Source organism: Thermobia domestica, chromosome 18, assembly GCF_964235325.1.
Source record: "Thermobia domestica chromosome 18, izTheDome1.hap1.1, whole genome shotgun sequence".
NCBI classification, from domain to species: domain Eukaryota; kingdom Metazoa; phylum Arthropoda; class Insecta; order Zygentoma; family Lepismatidae; genus Thermobia; species Thermobia domestica.
Genome location: NC_137471.1, coordinates 22,355,456 through 22,377,877, shown reverse-complemented (window position 1 = coordinate 22,377,877; position 22,422 = coordinate 22,355,456). Strand labels below are relative to the sequence as shown.

Below are 22,422 nucleotides of genomic sequence, written 5' to 3'. Positions count from 1 at the left end.
TCACAAGTTTGAATGTGAATAACACAGAGGGTATTAACACCAAGGCAATTTATTTTGGTCATGTTTTACATTGATATGTTGTACACCTGACGCACGAATCATGTTTTGAAATGTCCCCCCTTGGCCTTGATGCAGGCACGAAGTCTGTCCGGCCACTGGTCAATGGCATTACGCATCACGTCCATGGGAAAATTGTTCACTGCTCGGGTCAAGGATTGTTTCAGACTGTCGACACATGGATGCCGTTTATGGCAGACCTTTGCCTGAAGGACTGCCCAAAGTTTGTAGTCCAACGGGTTAAGGCCCGGGCTGCTAGAAGGCCAATCAGCGGTAGAAATGAAGTCGCGGACGTTCCGTGCCAGCTACTCCTCGGTTGTTTTTGTTTTGTGGCCTGGAGCGGAATCCTGCTGGAAGGTCCACCTTTCTCCAGGGAACATGGTAGCAAACAGTGGTTTCACTATAGATGTTAACATTGTGTCTTGGTACACCTTGGTAGATGTTCTAACACCATGTTCACAAAAATGCCTTGGTAGGTGTTTTAACACCTTGTTCGTAAAAATGCTGTTGGGTTGTGCCTGAGTAGCTCACTCCCCACCAAACCATCACTGAGGCAGGATGATGTGCCCTCTGAACCCTTGGAACTGCCTCAGCAGCTGCAGTAGATGACGTGGCATACACAAGGTCATTTTGGGCGTTGTAGATCTGCTCAATTGTGAACACCTTTTCGCCAGTGACAACAATCTCTCTGTGCAGATTGTTGGCGTAACGCCGCAAGTTTCTTTAATTTAAGGACCCCTTCAACATTAATGTTTGGGTCTGAAAGTGACCAGTCCGCCTCTTATACGCCCGTAGATGTAGGTCACTCCTGAGCACATGAGACATGGAATTTCTGCTGATGTTCATCTCAGCAGCCATCACCCTTTGTGTTCGAACAGGATTTCTTCGAATTCTTGCTGCGACTGCTTTCTGGACCTGCGAGGTTCGTACCGTTCGTGGTCTGCCACACTTTGTGTGGTCAGCTGCCGTTCCAGTCTCGGTGTATCGCTGTATGGCGCGATACACGAATCTCTTGCTGAATTGTAGGGGTTTGAGGAAGTTGAAAATCCCAGCTGCTGTCTTCCCGACCTTGTGTAGTGCAATTACTGCTACACGATTTTCGTGATCTCCCACTCCATCAGAACTCAGTACAATATCAACGTTATGTCATGTACAGTCAAACACACACTACATGCATCTTCCGCTTTATACACAGATGGCAGCACTGTGCCACTCCGGATGCCTACAGCGCCACTCCAAAGTTTGTGACAGTATTTATGATATAACTAGGTAAATGTGATTGGTGTATTTTAGAATACATTTCTAGTATTACTTGATTGTAAAATTTTAATAAGCAACGGCACGACAGCTACTTTTAAATAATGTATATAGAGTAATCATAACAATATATAGTACTAGAAAAAATTACTACAGTATGTTAAATACTCTTTTGCTGTCTGTACAGTAAGGAACTTACATCTGAGCTGATTAAACAGTGACGAATATTTTCTGTAGATACCTTTCGAAAAATAGCGAATCAGTTATTAATAACAAATTTATTCGTGGTGATTCACTCTAGATTAGGGATGGAAATAACCACTCGCCCGGGGCGAGTGTTCATCGGTGCGGGCGAGTTTTTACTATCACTATTAAAATACCGAAGGTAAATAAATGGCTTCTATTGTAAGATGTGGGCTAGTAGCTTTTTTCTTAGGCTAATGAACTTTTGTTGCTTATTTGCATCCCTGCTCTAGATGTATAGTATTTCTTTTATTCTTTTTGATACATATACACATCCTAATTTTGTATTTAATGAGCTACAAGTTCCCTCGGAGCAAAAGGTGTTTTTAGAAAATCATAAGGAAATTCGTATCTGAAAACCTCCGCTACTTTTCGACAAGCCGTCAGGTGCCAATAGTTGACAATTGAGATGGTTAGCTTTAACCTTGAGAATTTTCCGGAATTACTAAAGCTCCCCCTGATGAAAGGAGCCGGTGTAGCTAATGGCTTTACCAAAACAAACAGGGTAAACAAATACGTACTACCATTTCCTGAATTCTTGTACGTGCTTTTTCTTATTCATATCTTCCTTCACCACCCCTTTAACAGGGTAGTGTTTTGACCATTGACCTCCAAGAACAAATCGTGGGAATCCATGCTTCTCTGTTTCCAGTCACAAATACAGAATATCTGCCTCTCATATTGGAATACGAAAGAGTTAAGAAAAATAACAAGATGCTACTTTGCGTGGCCAAGATACGCAGGTAAATTTATCATTACCATCATAGGGTAAAAACTGCTTCAATGCGGCCAACTTCCAAGATAGGCAAGTGGCAAACTGACAAAGTAATGAATGTTTTATGGGAAAATGCAGGTTCAAGACGAACCAGGCCAAGATAAGCAGGTGGCCTGGTTGACAGGTTTTACTGTACAAGTATACACACACGTTTTAATTTCTCTTGAGAAAAGTAGTCAAAAAGATCAAAAAGGCCAAGCATGAAATAATCACACCAGAGCAGTGTTTTCTCACTTTGTAATCGAAAGATTTGAATCCAGTTTGAATCTTGAGACTAGTTACCCTGACATGTTTTTCCTCATTCTACTATGCGAATCGCATTTCTGTATGGTTTCTTGCCTTAATTCCAGAAGAATCCCTTCATTAGTCCCAAGGAACTCTCTTGTCCACCTAAATAGATTAGGCGGGTTCATAGCTCCTCAACAATCCCTCCCCCTGAAATTTTCGGTTCTTTGTTGTCTACAACATATGAATGTAAAGTAAACTTAAGTTAGTCCCCCCAAAAATTATCTCCGCCCGCCTGCCTTAGTTTGTTTTTAGTTTAATGTCCCTCGATCATACACCGAAGCTAAGAAAGACAGTGATGATGGTAATGAATGAAATACTGGAACTTAAAAAAAAAATGCACGCACACATTGTATATTCACTACAAAACTCACTTGACTGGAGCTTGGATCGAACTAGGATTATCACGCACCAGAGGTGTGTGCTCTACCACTGAGCTACCTGGCCATGTCTTATAGTGTTTTGGCTACGGGTTTGAAGTAAGGTTACGGCAGATCCGATTTCGCCTATGTAAATCGAATGTCGGTGTCATGTTTTAGCAATAGTCGGATCATTGTCGCAATATTTGGTTGATGTCACATTTTGGAAATAACGGCCACCCAGATCACTTCCGTGAGCTTTTCAATGGGATAACTTGTTCACTTCGAGAAAAATACGCACAGAACTTTCATTACTATATAATAAAGGTCTGTACTAATATACACCCGCTGATGGTCATGTGGATCAATGGAGAGTGGATCGCACGTCTTAAAGACGGCGCAACACACAGAGCTCTCCAGTATCTCACCACAGGGTGTCAATTTTGAGTGAAAATATCTTCTAAACCGTTACAGTTATCAAGGGACTAATCATAGCATTACACTAATGGAAAAATTGTTCTGTTCCATTTGATGACCATGCCGTTTACATGTCACGTTGATTCAATGTGGTGACCCTGCCCCGAAGTACCCTCAGCCATAGGATTCCTGATGTGATTTACACGGGAGATCTGTACTAACCTCATGCGTTTATCTAAGAGAGAAAGAGGGAGAGAGAGAGAGAGAGAACTATTGAACTTCTAAATTATTCTGTAAATCTATATAAATAAGTAAAACCATTACCGTAAACAAACAAAACTCCTGATACTATAGTGTGAGGGATACTAGAAAGAGAGTAGTTATGTAAGTCAATACGCTTACCTGGTAGATCTGCGACTGGCATTTCTGCCCCAGCTTTGGAATCTCCAATCTCAATTTTCAGCTGAACCTCCCTCTTATCTTGCAAGTAGCGAATGACTTTATCGTACTGCAGGACTGTCAACTGCCTATTATCCGCCAACGCATTCAACAGGTTCTGGATGTTTTCAGGATGGCGTTCTTGAGAGACGGGGAGGGCCACACCACCCACCGGGGTAGCGACCGGTGGCTTTCCTTTCGTTCGACAATACAGGTCGAAGTTGCGCCCAATGAAGGCTATGGCATCCTCCAACGGCATGTTGCGGTGTTCTAGTGGGGAAAAAATAAAACTTATTTCAATTCACACTATTTATCTTTACAGCACACATGTGTCGAAATGAACAAATATAACGTTTATTTAACTTTTCATTTTTCAACTTTCATTTCGTATATTCTCTGCATATTCGGAGGAAGCGGGGAGAGATAAAAAGAGTGAAAAGAGAAAGATAAATAAAGATAAAAAGAAATACAGAAAAGAACCAGTTAAGAATGCTCCAAGAGCATTGCCACAACGAACTTAAAAAAATGGAGAGATGGAGCGGGAAGGATAACTATGATTGTTCCTGCGTATAAATCTTTTTCATCCGCACCTTCTTTTTCTCGCAAAAATTCGCGGAAATTTCACCTTGCTATGACTTATGGTTCACGAGATATGGCTCCTTAAATCTTCAGAAATTCGAACTTTTTTGGCCAATATCTGAGGCCAGTTAGCCAATGGCCACCGGTTACTATTTGGTACAAAAATTTTCACCATCCTCTTAGGAATTGATCAACACCAATATCATCTCTCTATAACTTCCCGAGATATAGCTCCTTAAATCTCCGGAAATCGGTCATTTTTTGGCCAATATCTCGGGAACGGTACGAGTGACGCGAAAAATTCCATCAAATAGTTTTCGATGCTCTATCAAATGGAGGGCTCAAAATTGAGGGAAAAAAAAAAAAAAAAAAACAGCAAGTAACAGACAGACAAGACACACAGAAATAGAGAATTCAGTAACGAACTTTTTAACTTCGTTGAAAAGAAGAGGTTTTCTTTATTTCAACGTCCCACAATTATGATCCAAAACTAAGGGAAACGATGGTAATGACAATGATTGAAACAGTGCAATGAAGAAAGTGTGCGGGGGGGGGGATTAAACGAAATTATAGTTTAACGTCCTACCAGGGGCGGATCCAGGACCGACTTCTGGGGGGGGGGGCGGTGGGTTGTCATACTGCTACTTTTAAGGGCTCCAAACTTTGGGATGGGTTTTATTTATATATATAAAATAAGAAAATTTCCTCTTCTGGGGGGGGGGCGATCGCCCCGATCGCCCCCCCCCCTGGATCCGCCCCTGCGTCCTACAGTTATGGTCTTAGGCTACAGAAGGTGGATGATTAATGGAAGTCAATGATTCAAAAAATATATTATTTTGTGCTCTCCCACCGGGAATCGAACTCGAGAACACGTACACAAATTAGATCAGCGGGAAGGATTGGGAGGAAACGGGAGAACCCCCCCCCCCACACACACATGTTTGTCCCTAATCAAGTTCACCTGGCGCGAAATATCATCAAACGAGGGATGTCACGCACTAGTGCTATACCACTGACAAACTGCGGCCCTCAGGACGATAAACAGCAGAGAAAAAACTGAAAAACGAAAAAAAAATGTGAGAAAGAAACAGGGAGAAAAAAGATAGAAAGAAAAAAACGAGAGGTGTTGGAAGTCAATATTTTTACATTTTTTAGTTCCGTTTGGAGTTCAACGTTTTAACACCTGGACAATGACAAACTTATATCTACAATTAAACAAGTGATCAGAACCACACAAGCTATCATTGTGAGTCAAAATATATCTGTACTACACGCAAGATTGTTCATAATTCAACCCTAAGAAATAATATATTTTATACGCTATTTGAAATTTAATTTCGTACATTAATTACTGCTACAACAAAATAACTGGGTCGTTCTATCGATGCTGTTTCAGGATCAGGGTTGCCAAGTCACAAACTCAGCGGGTTAGCAAGAACTCGAACCTTGATCTCTTACTTCCCGGAAGGATGATCTACTCTTGAGGCTAAACAAATAAGCAACACAGCAACTAGTAGCTTCAATTGTAAAGCATCCTCTTGGCAAGCAAGGGACTGAGATTTCAGTGATTTCCATCAATTGAACAGTAATTAAAATATCGAGAAGACTCTTTTCTGTTTGTTGCAAACCAACTGATTCTGTATGATAATGAAATAACAAAAAGATCACTCACTGTCTGTTAATATCTATTCCTGAATAAATACCTAAAAATACTTCAAAAAACAATGGTACATTATGTAGTTCATTGAAAAAGAACACTCGCTTATCAAATAAAATAATTTTGAGAAGCAAACAACATTACTAAACTGTCACATTAGCAGATTACTAAGAATTCTTAACTTGTTCTATTTTTTAAACAAATTTAAAATTAATTTCATTTTTCATAAATTAGCTAAAGAGCATGAAGAAAATTCCATTAAAATCCTCCTACAATAGGGAAACTGCGTTAGAAATGGAGTTGGTGGACGCGGGTGGTGGCGTTGGAAAGGACCGAGTCCCCTGTGCACAGTGGTGATGTCAGAAATCAGCCCCTACAATGAGGCCCCCAGAAATGGGATCCCGAAGTTTTGGGTACGGCCTACTGAACATAAAGTTGTTGTACGAGGGTACTGTCATTGGAAAGGTCGGGGTTGTTTGAGTACAGCGGTAATGTCAAAAATCGAGCCATGACCTCCAAGCCTCAGAAATGGGGTCCCAATATTTTGAGCTCGGGTTCATTCTATTCCTCTTTTAAGTATGGCGTTGTTGACTGCGTGTGGTGGCGTTGGAACGCTCCAGGTTCCCTCTTAGCACATTGGTGATATCAGAGATTGGGCCTGAGACCCCAGAAATAAGGTCCCAAAATTTTGGACTAGGATCTCTTCTATAAGCCTATTAAACATGGAGTAGTTGTACGAGGGTGGTGGCGTTAGAAAGGTCAGGGTGTTTAAGCACATCGGTAATGTCAGAAATCGGACCCTGGCCTCGAATCCCCAGAAATGGGGTCCAAAAATTTTGAGCTCGGGCCCATGCTATGTCTCTTTTAAGCATGGAGTTATTGGATGCGGATGATGGCGTTGGAATGGTCAAGGTCTTGTGAACACATGAGTTATGTCACAAAATTAGGCCCTGGCCTCAAGGCCCCAAACATAAGGTTCCAAAGTTTTGGACGTGGGACCATTGTATCTGCCTATTAAACAAGGATTTTTTTGGACGTAGGTGATGGTATAGGAAAGATCTTGGTCCCTTGCTCACTGCGTGATGTCAGAAATCAGGTCCGGGCCCCGAAGTTCTGGATTGTAAACCTTTACTGTGGCCCAATTTCAATAACTGACTGCGCGAAATAAAACCATCAATTGAGCTATATATACGGTTTTATCTTGCGCATTAAGCCACAGCAAAGGTTTGCGACACAACCCGAATATTCGGGGCTCGGAACCGATTTCTGACGCCACCACCCGCGTCCAACAATTCCGTGTTTAATAGGCGAATAGATGGAATCCAATAAATAATATTAATAGTATTATTATTCTGGAGCTTCGAGGCCAGGGCCTGATTTCTGATATCACCGCTGTTTAGGAGACTCGGACCTTTCCAACACCACCACCTGCATCCGACAATTCCATGCTTAAAAGAGAAATAATGAACCCGAGACCAGAACCTCGGGACCCTTTTTTTTTTTACCTTGGGGGGGGGGGGGGCAGAAATGGGTCCGATTTCTGACATTAAAACTCTTTCCAAACGACTCCAAACTTTCCAACGCCACTACGCTCGTCCAAAAACTCCATATTTAATAGGTAAATAAAAGAGACAGAGCCCAAAACTTCGGGACCTCATTCTGGGGCCTTGTGGCCAGGGCCCGATTTCTGACATTAATGCTTTGCTCAAACGACCCGAACCTTTCCAATGTCACCATCCTCGTACAGTAACTCCATGTTTAAGAGGCGTACAGAGAGAACCCTTCCCAAAATTTCTGGGGCCTCATGGCGCGAGCACGACTTCTGACATCATCAATGTGCTCAGGGAACCCACATTTTTCCAAAGCCACCACATCCATGTCTAACTCGGTTTCCCTACCGTAGGAGAATAGGCTTCATGCTCTTTAGGAATAAATTTAGCTAAGTGGACCAGTTCTAACGTAGTTGTGAACGGTGTCTATTTTTCTACCACTACAGCAAAACCACTGACATTTTTGCATCTTTGAAATTACGTATCTATCTGTGGACTGATACTGAATATGGTGGCTAACAAATCGGACTTCTGGTACTTTTTTTCTTTTATATACTCTTATAACAGAACATTCACTCTTGAAAGTCTTTATTTCTATTGCATTAATATGTTTCGTTCAGAACTATTATGTAGATACCTTTTATTACCGTACTCATATGCTCATGCTGTACAAACAAATAAATTACTTACCACAAATTATTTATAAACACTATCACAAAATACAAATATAAATAAATAAATGAAAAGTGTAGCTCTTTTGCTAATCCCTCATTACACGAGTAACAGGGAAAAAGTAAAAAAAAACTATTACAACATCGAGCAGTAACTAAAGGACGTCTAGGTTTAGTACCATTTCTTACGTTCCGATTATTCTTCATGAAATTTAGAATTTTCAACTTTCATTTGCTCGTACGAGTGAACAAATGGTTTACGAGCCTGACGCACTAAAAATAATACATTTACAATTTTTCTTTTGCTTGTTTATTCATAAGTGAAAGGAGATAATGAAATGCAATTTACTACAATCATAGATAATGTTATCCTACAGCAGGAAATATGAACCTGAAGAATTTTCACTGTTGTCATTCATAGAAATTACAATGTTGCCAGAATAACATTTCTCCCAAAATCTAAGTTAAGACAGCGACTAGAGAAAGGAACTCAACTGCATTTGATTATGTATCATGTTGTCTTAGAATCTTGTGAACTACTTTTTAAATAAAGTTGTATTTAGCTGGTAATAAACAAAATAGTTTTAACATACAGTTATTAAAATTAAATAGTAATGTTATTTAAAAGTACTTCACAGGATACCAAAACATGATACTTAATCAAATGTAGTTGAGTTTATTCCTCTAGTTGCTGCCTTAACAGATTTTGGGGAATTGTTGTTCTGGCAACACTGACAGTTCTTCAGGTTCATATTTTTGTTGTAGAATAACGTTATCTGTGATTGTGTTAAATTGCATTTCATTATCTCTTTTCACTTATGAATAAACAAGCAAAAGAAAAATGGTTAAATTTTGTATTATCTTTAGTATGTCCAGGCCATAAGCATTATAATTTACGACATACAGAATTTCCTTGTATTAGTTGCTTGAACGTGTTATTCCGTCTTCAATACACTTGTTTAATTGCTCAATTTCCACATAACCTGTATTACGGGGAAATTTTTGCATAACGGAAATTACGTACCATTCTGTTACTAATACTTGCCTTCGATTTTCCTTGGATCTGAAAGTTTCTCAGTATTATGGAAGAAACCATTACAAAATAAATAAATAAATAAAATAAAATAAAAATAGTGTAATATCACCTATAAATAGTTGTATGTTATTCCGATAGTAAAATGTGAAGAAAGAACAAGAAAACTTGAAACAAATCCATTCTTAACGTATGAATGGTGCTTTTTTAATCAAATTTGAAATTAACCCTGAACCACTTGCATATTTCTGTACACAAAAATATCTTTCAATCTATTGTGTTCGTCCTCGGAGTTGTCAAGGGGTAAGGAAGAAGATTAAAACCAAACTTCAAAGAAAAATGCATGGATTCTTTCCACACACAGTTGATTTCACTTTCCATGGAGACTTCTCGTTCTGGTTCCTGAGTTTGTATCACGCCTTCTATATTCCAAACACACATCTAGAATTGTGTTCTAGCTGTGGTCCACTTCAACCCTATTCAAACTGAATCCCTGATTCCGTATTTGAATTATATACATATATGAAAAAAGGCACGCCCAGAAAATTAGTGTACTAGATATTTGCAGATCTCAAAAAATCTATTTAAAACAAAACCTTTACATGGTTCCATCAGTACATACGTGAACTATTTTTCCACGTAATTGCCAACCCTCTCGGTGCACTTAGTGTCAAGGAATCATTTTTTTTTTTTTATGTCTAAGTGAAAAAAGTCTCCCGCCATCTCTTTTGCCCAATTCTTCACCTCCATCTTCACTTCCTCGTCAGTTGAAAATTTTTCCCACCCATGTGCATCTTCACGGAGGTAAACAGATCATAGTCTAAAGGCGCCAAGTCAGGGGAATGCGAGGTGTGGTTCAAAACATCCCATCCGAATGACTCCGAAAGTTACTTTGTTGCATTAGCTGTAAGTTGTCTCCATCGCCGTGCAGAAAGCAGATTCCCTTCGTCAGCAGTCCCCTCTTGTTCTGAATTGACCTTCTCAATTGTTTTGATCTCGTTAAAAACTTCAGACGAAGATTTTTTCTTCACAACGAGATAACGGATAACGCTGCGAATCTTACATTTGGCGGCAAATTTTATCGACATCTTTCACGGCAAACATTACTGTGGCCACAGTTTTGGTCGTACTGACGCGTGATTGGGCTCGCTGGAAAGGGTAGGAGCTAAGCTATACGGCAGTGTGACCAACATAGAATAACAAATTCTCTCTGACCGCGAGGTCCCTAGTACACTTATTTTGTGGGCGTGCCTCGTAATTCTATGACCAACTTTATTATTGAATTTATATACGAGGGGGGCTAATAAGTTCTAGCCTCGACACCCTTCCGCACAAGTCATTTTGAAATGATTTACTGCATTTGAAACATTGGCCTTTTTAAAGTTTAACTGCCAACTGGATGATTGTTACACTAATAGTGTTTTCTTTCAAGGTGTCATGAAGTTCTTCCTGCACAGAAGTCATCGAAGGAAATCCATGATTGCATGCTAGACACATCGGGTACACATTGCCTTCATACCCTACTAAGAAGAAATGATGCTAAAACTTTTAAGTGTGGTGATCTTTCAAATATATATAAAGCTTTCCGTAAAATGGATGCCCAAACGTTTGAATGCCGATGAGAAATGCAAACGTGTACCATATTTTCAGTTGATTTTGCGGTATTTTGCCAACTCTAAGGACGATTTTTTGAATCGGCTTGTTACCCAGAATGAAAGCTGGTTCCACTACTTCGAACCTGAGACCAAACAGCAGTCATGCTAGTGGCGCCACTCAGGATCTCCAAAGCCAAAGAAATTCTCAAAGCACAGAGGTCGGCAGGCAAAGTGCTTGCCTCAATATTCTGGGATAATAAGGATTGTTTTATCAGAACACCTTCCATAAGGACACAGCACAATATCAGAGTAAAGCGCCGCGGAAAGTTGAGAAGAGGTGCGCTGTTTCTGGAGGACAATGCTCCCCGTTCACAAGGCTGGAAGAGCAACGGATGTTCTTGAGGATCAAGAGTTTCACTGTTGACCACCAAGTTGCACCCTCTGATTACTCTTCCCTAGACTAAAAAGTTGTGAAGGGGCAGAAATTTAGCATTGACAACGTGGTTATAGCAGCTGCATTTTTTTTTTTTTCAAACCAGGAGAAATTAATTTTTTTGGAGGGGTTAGAGAAGTTGGAGCAACGATGTGCCAAGTGTGTTTACATTCGGGCAGCGTACATTGAATAACCTAAAACTTTCGTGCCTGTAGCTGAAGTCCTTTCGAGTCGGACCAAAAACCTATCAACTACCCCTTGCCCTGATACATACATATTTTCACTAATTCAATGTATTTTTAATGTTGCAATGATCCAGAAGTCAAATGTTCTTTATTCTGCACCCCTTCAATTTATTTTTCTGGTGCATACATACATTTTCTCATAGGAGCATAATACTTGATGATAGTCTAGTGACTAGCGCGCGCGTCTTTAGTATGCGGGGTTCTGGGTTCGATTCCCGACGGATCTCGAAAAATTTTGAATGCATTATGGTGGTTCGGATTCCATATTAAACTGTGGACCCATTCTCATTGCCTCGGTGCTGAAATAAGATGCTGAACTTCAGTGTATGCAACTTGCAACTTTATAAATCCTACTGGTTTTCAAATTGTTTGGTTTCTTCTGTTAGAAATCCCTATTCTCTGGTATAGTGGTGTGCCTTTGAAGCATGTGGTCCCGAGTTCGATTCCAGATGGGAGAGCACAAAAATTTAATTTCATCATCGTTCACTTTCATTAATCAAGCATTTCCTTTTGCCTAAAGGGAATAAGTGTAAGACGTTAAACGAAAAAAGTAACAAGTTCTTGTTAGAAAACATAAGATCGCAAAACATATATCAACCAAAACGCAAGAAAATATAAGGGATTAAAAAAAAGATACATCCGACTTTCAGGATTATTTCAACTCACATAACATTAAGAAATAATAATTTTATATAGAGCTAATAATACAAACAAGAGGTTCGTTATTTTTTTTTTTTTTGTTTTTTGTTTTTTTAATTAAAATACAGAATCCACAATTGAAATTTGTCAGAGGCCAACTGGGACCACGGCTGGAAAACAATACTGGATTTTTCAGAACGTAGGAGGCATATTATCAACTCGGGTTTAGATAACATGACACAACAGAAGAATGTTTAGGCACAAACTCTGTGGGAATATATTTCAATGGGACCATGTAGCACGGATCCATGCAAGTTTTCCATCAATTTTAATTCCTTTTTCTCCCCTATTCCTTAAATAAATAAATAAATAAATTTAAAAAACATCATGTTCTTTGCAGAAAGATACAAGCGGTTAAGTGGAGGAACAATTTTTTATATGACAACGAATCACTTTTAACAGTCAGCCCAGTCTAACAACCGTACAAAATAATAACTGTTCTAGAACTTTTTTTTTCGTTTATGAAATTCATTATTTTATTTTCAATTAGTAATATTGTGCAATTTGATTTGCAATTTCATGAAGCAAGTTTGACCCGTCAGTTGTGTCAATATTGCATATTTTGTTTTGTTCTTATTCCGTTGAAAGTAGAATTTCACGAAACTTATGCTGTGATAGATAGATTTAGAATGTTAACAGTAGGTAGTGCGAGGGACGTCCACAAAATAAGTGTATTAGGGTCCCGCGGGCAGAGAGAATTTGTTATTGCTATGTTGGTCACATTGCCGTGTAGCTTAGTTCCTACCCTTTTCAGCGAGGCCAATCACGTGTCAGTACGTTCGAACTGTTGCCACAGTAACGTTTCCCGTGAAATACATCGATAAAATCTGCCATCAAGTGCGAGATTTGCAGCGGAAGACAATCGATTTTCACTGATATGCGCATTCTCCTGACCTGGCGCCTTCAGACTATTATCTGTTCGCTTTCTTGAAGATGCACATGGGTGGGAAAAAAATTTTCAACGAGAAGATGGAGATGAAGAAATAGACAAAAGAGGTGCCGGCAGATTTGTTTGACCAAGGCATACACCAATTAATCCCTCGTCTCACTAAGTGCATCGAGAGGGATGGCGACTACGTGGTAAAATAGTTCACATATGTACTTGATGAGCGCATCTAAAAGTTTTGTTTTAAATAATTCTTTTGAAACCTACAAAAATCTAGTACACTTATTTTATGGACGTGCCTCGTACATTCAACTAAATATAGTAACTTGATATTTGTACTAGTCAAATTTAATCATTATGGCCGTTAAGAAAACTAACTAGAGGAGAATAAATATAATAGAAGAATGGAAGTCTTATTAAAATATGATATTTGTCTCAATGATCTTTTTACACCGGATAAATGATAAATATTGCCAAATTAGACACGATCCATAAAAGCTGACTTTGAGCCAAACGAGTGCCGAATTAAGCAGTATTCAAAATAATGAACTGGTTTATCGTTAAAGTACAGAGTGTCCATAAAAATACTATCATATTTTTAAAGTGGTATTACGTTGCTTTGGATAACCGTATTTAAATGAAATTGGTTACATTTGAAAGAAAAACGCAAATACTTTTATACATGTCAACAATGGACGAGATCAAACACAGAAAAAGTAAATTAACTCATGTTTACTTTGTGATTAGTGGATATGGGTTGATTGTTGGATATTTAGCACAGGCAATTGCTGTTTCTGCTGGAGGTCACTTGGGCACTTTTGTACTGTTATGCTGTAATGTGCTAACATAAATTTATTTCCTTTGTGTTATCAAAGAATAAGTTTTTAAGGAGTTATGGCGACCCCTCAAGAACAAAGTTGGTGTGTTCTGAAATATCACAGCACGCAGAATGTCGCCTGACTTGACGGTCTGTGACTTCTTTTTATGGGGTTACGTAAAGGATTTTGTTTATGTACGACCATTGCCTCAAAACCTGCAAGAAGTGTAAGTTTGTATCAGTGCTGCCATCCAGTCCATTTCATCCGATATGTTGAAGCGTGTGCGGATGTCGTCTTGATGTCTGCATCGCCACTCGTGGGTCCCACATTCAATGTCTATAAGGTACAGTAAATAAATATTTGGAGTTTTCTTTCAAATGTGACCAATCTCGTTTACATACGACTATCCACAGTGACGTAATACCATTTTAAAATATGATAGTACTTTTATGGACACGCTATACCTAACGGGTTTAATGATGGCAATGTTGTTATCGGCAATAGATAGGAATGTCGAAAAATATTCAGTTGTGCAATGAGCTATTTTCCATTAGAACAAGTGGAAACTGTTGCATGCTGTAAGAATGTTGTCAATTCAGATAATGTGTACTACTGTTGTAGAACAGATAACATTAATATGTAGTAAACGACTTTGTCACATTGACAGCAAACGGCAGTAATAATTTCTGTGTCAATATAATCGTAATGTAACTGAGAATTAGAAAATCTGGTTTTCTACTGACTTTACTTCCACATCATATATTTACATACTTACGCAACTTGCTAGTCAGTCCTAGTATGTTGTTTCATGTGGTTCACAGTCATTATGCTTTTTTATTTCAATTTATGAGGAAATTGCATGAATTACAAAAATTCATTCACAGAGTTTTAGTGGTCATTAACATGCTTTTAAGTTTTAAATTTCGCTTTCACTTTCGGAGCCTTAAGCATGGCTTCCTCACAAGACTGTGATCTTTAATTTTTATTTTTATTTACGTAATATTTCTGAATTCTCACAAATCTGTTACCTTTATTTAGTACTTGGTATGTATTCTGGAATTTCGAAGAGTGCAACTCTTCACGAATGACATTTAACACGAAACAATATCCATCTTTACAATGCTCAACATAACGTAATATTAAGGCTTCTTACTGAATGCTTGATCCTTTGATTCACGTTTAAAAAAAATATAACGGTACTACAAAATCAATACTGAACTCTACATGGAATAGATATTTCAAATTAAATCACGTACGGAATTTCCTTAGTTTGCATTGTATTATTATTTTTTCTTATACTATATGCTCACTTACATAAAAGCTACGTTTTATTTAGAAATATTCAGGTTAATAATCAAATGGATGTAATGACAAAGAGGATTATTATATAATTACGCTTATATAATTTTACTTTATTGAATGAATATCTAGATGAAACTTTAAATGTATGATTTATCAGAACATAAAGCAGCGAGAATAATTTACTTTGCTTCGCTTCGCAATTTTTGACATCTCACCTCTTTATGATCATCACGAAGGCCCAATTCGAAAATGTTTCAAGTGGAGGCTCGTCCGGAATTTTACGTCCTTTGTTTTATAAACTTGTTAGATCGTATTCCTTTCGGTTTACATATGGGACAATTCTCATTAACTGTTGTATAAAAGCATTAACCGATTCAAGATACAATCAAAAAGTAACTCAGACCTCTTATCCATCGACTTTGTTTAATATTCTTCAGATTATTTTTTAGAAGTTCAATATATTATACAGGGTGTCCCAAGAGGAAGGGGCAATATTTTGAGAAACGGTAGTATGGGTGATAACCATACAAAAAGTTCATACGAACATAGATCCTAATCTCAACGGTTTGAGTGCTACAGGTTGTGAACCATTTTTGACTTTATGTTGCGTATTGCTCACCTGTATTTACTCTACAAAGGTGAGACATAGCGAATTTGAAAGGTGATGGAATGGCTTTTCGGACGGTATGTAACATGTGGCAGTGGTATCTTTGGAAGGGAAGCTATTGGGGGAAATTTCGGAAAGTTAGGGTTATTTAAAGAAATTGGATGGCAACACTGATTCCTAAATATCCCTCAATAATTTCTCTTCCAAAGACACCACTGCTAAATATTGCATGCCATTGGAACGGTCATATCATCATCTTTCAAATCCGTCATGACTTACCTCTGTAGAATAACTACAGGATGTGTAATATGCAATATAAAGTCAAAAATGGTTCACAACCTCTAGCTCTCAAACTGTTGAGATTAGGGCCCATATTCATATGAACTTTTTTTTTTTTTTTGCTTAGAATCACCCATACTACAATTTCCCAAAATATTGCTCTTTCTTCCTGGGACACCCTATATATAGCATCGAATAAATATCTTTACACGCCGCTCTTGTATGGAAACCGAATTACAATTCATACGTCGGGAGACTGCAACGGATTGCATTTTTTTTAATCTTTCATAAATCTTATTATTTTCGATACGTAAGGGTTGTTTTCTTCTTGGCTAGTACTGGAATAAAAATGTCGCATTTTTCTGTTATTGCAAATTTTATTGCAGAAATGTATACAAACCTTGGACTTATTTTCTTACATGGAAATGGACGTTTGATACAGGCAACCACAAGAACTTTTCCACATAATCAATATCTAATAACCATATCCCTTTTATTAGAACATGTTACTTTGTTACGATTCTCGAATCTCTAATCTCCTAGACAAAAGGAACATGGATAACTCAATTTGGAAGTTTTAGAAAATATTCTTATTCACATTCTAAAAATAATCCAGGTATAAACTAAAACGAGTTGAGCTGATTTTGAGTTTTAACGTCCCGCTCAGCAGCGAGGCCATATGAGACGTGGACCTACTGATAAACGTGGAATCCGAACCACATAAGCTCCCGCCGGGATAAACTAAAACGAAGACACCTCAAAAATCATTTACATAAATCCTTAACACTTAGTGTAAGCGCAGTTTAACTGGTTTTTCTATTATATTGCTAAGCAACAGCTGTAAACACCATTCATTTTATTATTATTATTTGTTTCTTTTATTCTTTCCTTGACATAAACATTTTAGTCACAAATTTAAATGTAGTGTTCTCATTTATGCCTTATTCACTCCAGGTTCGTATATTTTGAAGCATTTCCGAATAGCGCCTTAGAATAAGGTCCTGGGTTCGTGATGATCATATTCCAGTAGGATGTTCTCTTGACATACCCTACATTCGGGAACTTTGATTATAAACTCTTTTTCCTTTGAACATTCATGTAAATTTTGTCAAGATATTTATAATTTCCCACATCACACAAGAAAATATTGAATGTGTTTTGTAAGTTATCAATGAAAATTGTCTTTTCATTTATAAACTACAGTAACATAAATTTTGTTCGTTTACATATACAGGAAGTAGATGAAATCAGGAACTTCAAAACTAAATCTGGATGAAGTGTTGAAAGTGAATAGGTTTTCCTGCTCAAGTGCAGCATAGAATCTTCACTCGACAATAGAAGCCATCCAATATTAGACCGGCAGATGATAAGTCGCTCTGTAAACACATTTCTGCGACCGCTCAATTGGTACGTCACTCACCTGTGCCGATTTTGCATCCCTGTAATCATCTTTTTGTACAGTTACACTTCAAACATAAAGTGAATACGGTAAATTAGTGTTGTAGAAGACCTTGAGGCTACCATAACACGTTTAATTCAGAGAATGTTGCTACGCTGGTCTCCAACATGTGCTGCTGCAAACTTTAACTGCATCCAACAATGAAAACACTTCCAGAGCTTACTGTAATATTGTCTCACTAAGAGAAAACTCACGAAACATGATAAAAACAAAACTTTCATACCTAAACATATAGTGACCAAGAAGATTGAACAAGATGATATTTGCAGTTAATATTTCCTAAATTTATGAACATTTGTATAGAACTTTAAAATTTAGTATAGTTGAACTATCTAGCGTTACAGCCCCGTAGAACTATCAATTAATGAATAATTAATCATTTTCTGGATTGCAAGTAACAAAAATATTAAAGATATCTTTTTCAACTTATGTGTTATTATAGCAGTTGTTATTTTCAACAATACCTCCTTGGCAACTCCAACACAACTCCCAAACCAGACGGACACTTCAAGAAGTGAAAACGAGGAAATAGTAGTAATTGGAAATAATTAATTACGCTACACCATAAATATAATTGTTTTAAACATTTTTAACATGCGATAGTACACTGGGCTTCACCATACGATTAAATAAAATTTAGATAAAACTAATAATCCGTAAATATAAAACAAAAATCGGAAAAACAGTGATCAAATCATGATACTGATAAACATTTAGAAAAACAAAAAGATCTGAAAACAAAAGGTATTGAATAACATATAAAATTTATGGTATTCAATTTGTACCACTATTTCCTTAATACGGTCACCTCGACACGGAGCCCAACAGTGCCAGGCTAGAAACAGATCGCGTACGCTCGTTACGTCACTCCGTCAAGCTTCGAGGAAAAATAAAAGGATTGAATGAATGATTTCAATAAGTATTTTCGGAAAAAGAACGGCATAATACATTACATGTCACAAGACATATATTAAAACCATATTTGCATTATAAATATTGGCGCATAACACCGAAACTTAAAGTTTTATTTTCGATATAATTGTATCGTAAATAAAGTACTTTTGTTTTTGTTTTTTTTTTTCAAAATATTCGTACCAGCAAGATATATTTTCTTTGCAACTTTAAATAATTGTCATAAATGTGAAACTTCCGAGAACAATTGTATCAAAAATATTCCATACTCTGATAATCGATCGGAACCTATGCATATTATATATATATATATATATATTCATTCTAAAATTCTTTGTGCTTCGATGATGAGTCATTGCCGTATGAAAGCTCAATGCTTTCCACCACGCGTATGAGTCTTTTGACGTCAACCTATCGTGCAAGTACCAATTATTTTGATTAATTATCTAGAGTTAGTTCTTCTAGATCATTAATACTGGTACTGACACTGACCAGCACTAACTTTGTTTCCGTTAGTACTGAATCTTCTTTTAGACTGCGCGACAATGGAATAAAAAACGTTGGTTCACACTCAACCCTCTAAACTGAGGGTTGGATGCGATAGTGAAAGAAGTCGCTTTGATATAATCGTAATGAAAAATTGCCACGCATAAATATTGCTGACACTACAGCAATGTTGTTATTATGTACCAGATCACATAATTTATTTCACATTCTATAGATTATATTAAAAACACCACTCAGTCTGTTGCAGTTACGCAACAATTAAAGAACATTGAATATGGATGCATCAAACATCGCAAAATGAACCAAGAAGGTTACGCTGAAAGAATTACTGTATACACGCAATAAAAACAGATAAAACCATACGCTTTCGGCACCATGGAGTTTCCACAGTCATCCAGCGAAATTACATATATACAAACCTTATTTACAGAAATAGCTGTGTATCTACCATTAACGACAATTTTTTCAACAGCATTACGACAGGAATAAAAACTATATTCTCGCTGTTGTTTGCCTCACTACAGGTCGCATACAGAATACGAAATCAATAAACATGTTCCAAAAGTTCGGATTCTTTTTATGTGAATTCAATTCACATTGTAATGGAGGATATACCTGAGAGAGATTGTAATGGAGGATACACCTAAGACAGATTGTAACAGTACACGACTAGAACACTTACACAATTACGGATTACTTTTCGTGTACCGTGCATCAGTAAGATGCTCTCACGAACGACCGCACGCGTGAAATACGTGATTCATCATTGCTACGAATAGCTGCTTTTAAAAAGTTCATTTCATGGTGAGAACACCAGGTAATAAAAGTGTCATAGATGGAGACCTATAGCTCTCCCAAAATGATATAGGTCAGAAAAACGTCGGAGGCGGATACATCTGTCATATCCATCTAAGAATTTAACGCTACATACTACTCAAGATGCATAAAAGCACTCTTTGAGTATTCGGATTTTAGCACGAAACACGAAAACAATAATTACGAACGCATATGTAAAACGAAATACTGTCACTTATCGCGGAAGAAGAAAAAAAAAAAAACGCAGTAACAAACGATGTACACCAAAAATAAAGTTTCAAATTAGGAATATGAGGAATCTTTATTAATTACACTAAAATTTAAACTCATATCACATCTAAATCACTAACAATAACAGTAGTTTTGAAATCCTTGCGTGAAAGGCAGGTTACACATTAACAATTGAATACATTACACTTATTTTCTAATATATGCTTACAGCTAAAAATGCAAAAGATATAAAATTTACTTACATGGAATTTAGCACTGATTTAGCAAATCCACATATTTAACACCTTCTATGTTGTGACGAAAATACCTTTGTTATAGTTATTTAAAATATAATAATTTTTATCATTTTCTTATATTTTTCTGAGTTTTAAGAGAATTCATAAAGGTAACTGTTCCTGTGTTCAAAAATCTATTTTGAAATTCTCGTCTATTGTTTCATGGACGTTTTTCGCTTAATTTCTGAAGACAATACCAAATGCTTTTGTAAATTGATTACTATGACAATTCAGACCCAAGTTTCTATAATAAACAAAAATAAAACCCACATTCGGGAATGTATTGGCATTTTTTGTAAATAAATTGGTATGAGATCAAGTCATTCAATTTGCCTGGACTGAAGTTAGAGCGCGGTTCCGTGACCAGCCGATAGTTGCAGCATTCTCAAGGAATGATTTAGTGCCAGAAACCACTGCACTTTTGCTACAGATACAATGTGTGTGTGGAATGAATTAAGTGTTACATAATAAAACTAGATGAAAATGGTACATTTACTGTCCTGTGCTGATGTTCTTGTTTGAGCGTGAAGATATCAATACGTTCCTATACTAATAGTTAGCTACAGGGGATGTTATATTCTATGGCTATGTTAGTGAACTCACAATTTTGTGTACATTGTGAAAATCTTGAATCTTACAAAAAAAAGTCAAGGGAACAATGTTGTTTACCACAGCCTTATATGATTAGGATCGAACCAGGGACCCCTCCTATCAGAAGTAAAAGCTCTATCACTGAGTAACCATGTTAATATGTGGACAGAGATATATGTTAGAGATATCGATCGAAAAAAGATCTCGAAACTACCGAGGAACTCTACATATGGTGCATTGTTCTTAGCTGTCTTAATTCGGAGATTTATGACTCGATCTCGTATAAAACTCAATTCATACATTATCACACAAAGTTTATTTGCCACATTTGTTGTAGAAGAAATGCAGTTTGAATAATAGGAGCTATCTCAAAACTGAAGACGAAAAAATTGAATTTACTTTCGTATAAGAATGATGATGATGGGAAACGACACAAAAACATAAAAATGAACTCAAGATGGTAAAGAGGAAATCCACGAAGTTATAATTTAAATTTTTTTTTTCTTTCAAGAATTTGAACAAAATTATAGAATACGGAACATATGGAAATTACCTGTAGGATTGTGTATCTCAAATCGCTGAGATTCTCATGAATAAAAAGAAAAATAGGCCATCATTTAAGAAAGATAAATATCTTTTATTGTTATTAATTTAAAAAAATGTCACTCTACGATCCTAGTCAAGTTGGGTAATATACTTTGTATTTAGTTTATTTATTAGTAAATTACGCCCACACTCATATTGAATTTTTGCCACACATACAAGTCGCAACAACCATTTTCTGTTCTTCTCTCGATGTACTTTAGAAGTATTGCTCACATCAAGAATTAATTTGTACAGTACACTGCAACTATAGCAGCACAGTCACGGTATTTTAACAAAAAATATATCCCATATTAACAAAAAATTGGCTACTTACCAATGAATGTTTCCTTGAAAAATTTAAATATTTTGACGTTTCGGAACTCTCAGCTGGTTCTTTCCTCAGTGGCAAGGTAAAAAGGATTAAAACGGAAAGTAGATAAAAGGAGTAAAACCAGGAATAGCCAGCTGAGAGTTCCGAAACGTCAAAATCTTTAAATTTTTCAAGGGAGGATTCACTGGTAAGTAGCCAAATTTTCTGTTAATTTTGAATATCCCCCGATGCGCCCAAGTAATTATATATCCCATATTAGTTCGCATTTTAACAATTTAGAAAATTTGAAGACATTTGCTACAAAAATGAGACTACCATGAATAACGACAGGAACTGTTTAGTGTCATATTTAATATAAAGAGAGACGTTTAAACAAAATTTTCCTTCTTACCTAGTTAAATAAGATTTGAATTTGGTACAAGTAAAGGAGTCAACTTCCTGAAAATCCTTTTAACTGTGTCATCATAATATTTTACTATAATTTACGTTTCTATTGATCTCTATACGGAAAAGTGTAGCAACATAATCGA

General features: G+C 37.0%; 1 protein-coding gene across 5 annotated transcripts in view; it reads right to left on the bottom strand.

Moving 5' to 3' along the window:
- Neos (nuclear receptor coactivator protein neosin) overlaps nucleotides 1–22,422 on the bottom strand; it is a 93,717-nt gene that overhangs the window by 5,494 nt on the left and 65,801 nt on the right. For all 5 annotated transcript variants that reach the window (XM_081746600.1, XM_081746601.1, XM_081746602.1 and 2 more), the window contains one exon: nucleotides 3,796–4,101. In XM_081746600.1, the coding sequence (XP_081602726.1) occupies nucleotides 3,796–4,101 (306 nt within the window). The remainder of the gene's footprint in view (nucleotides 1–3,795; nucleotides 4,102–22,422) is intronic.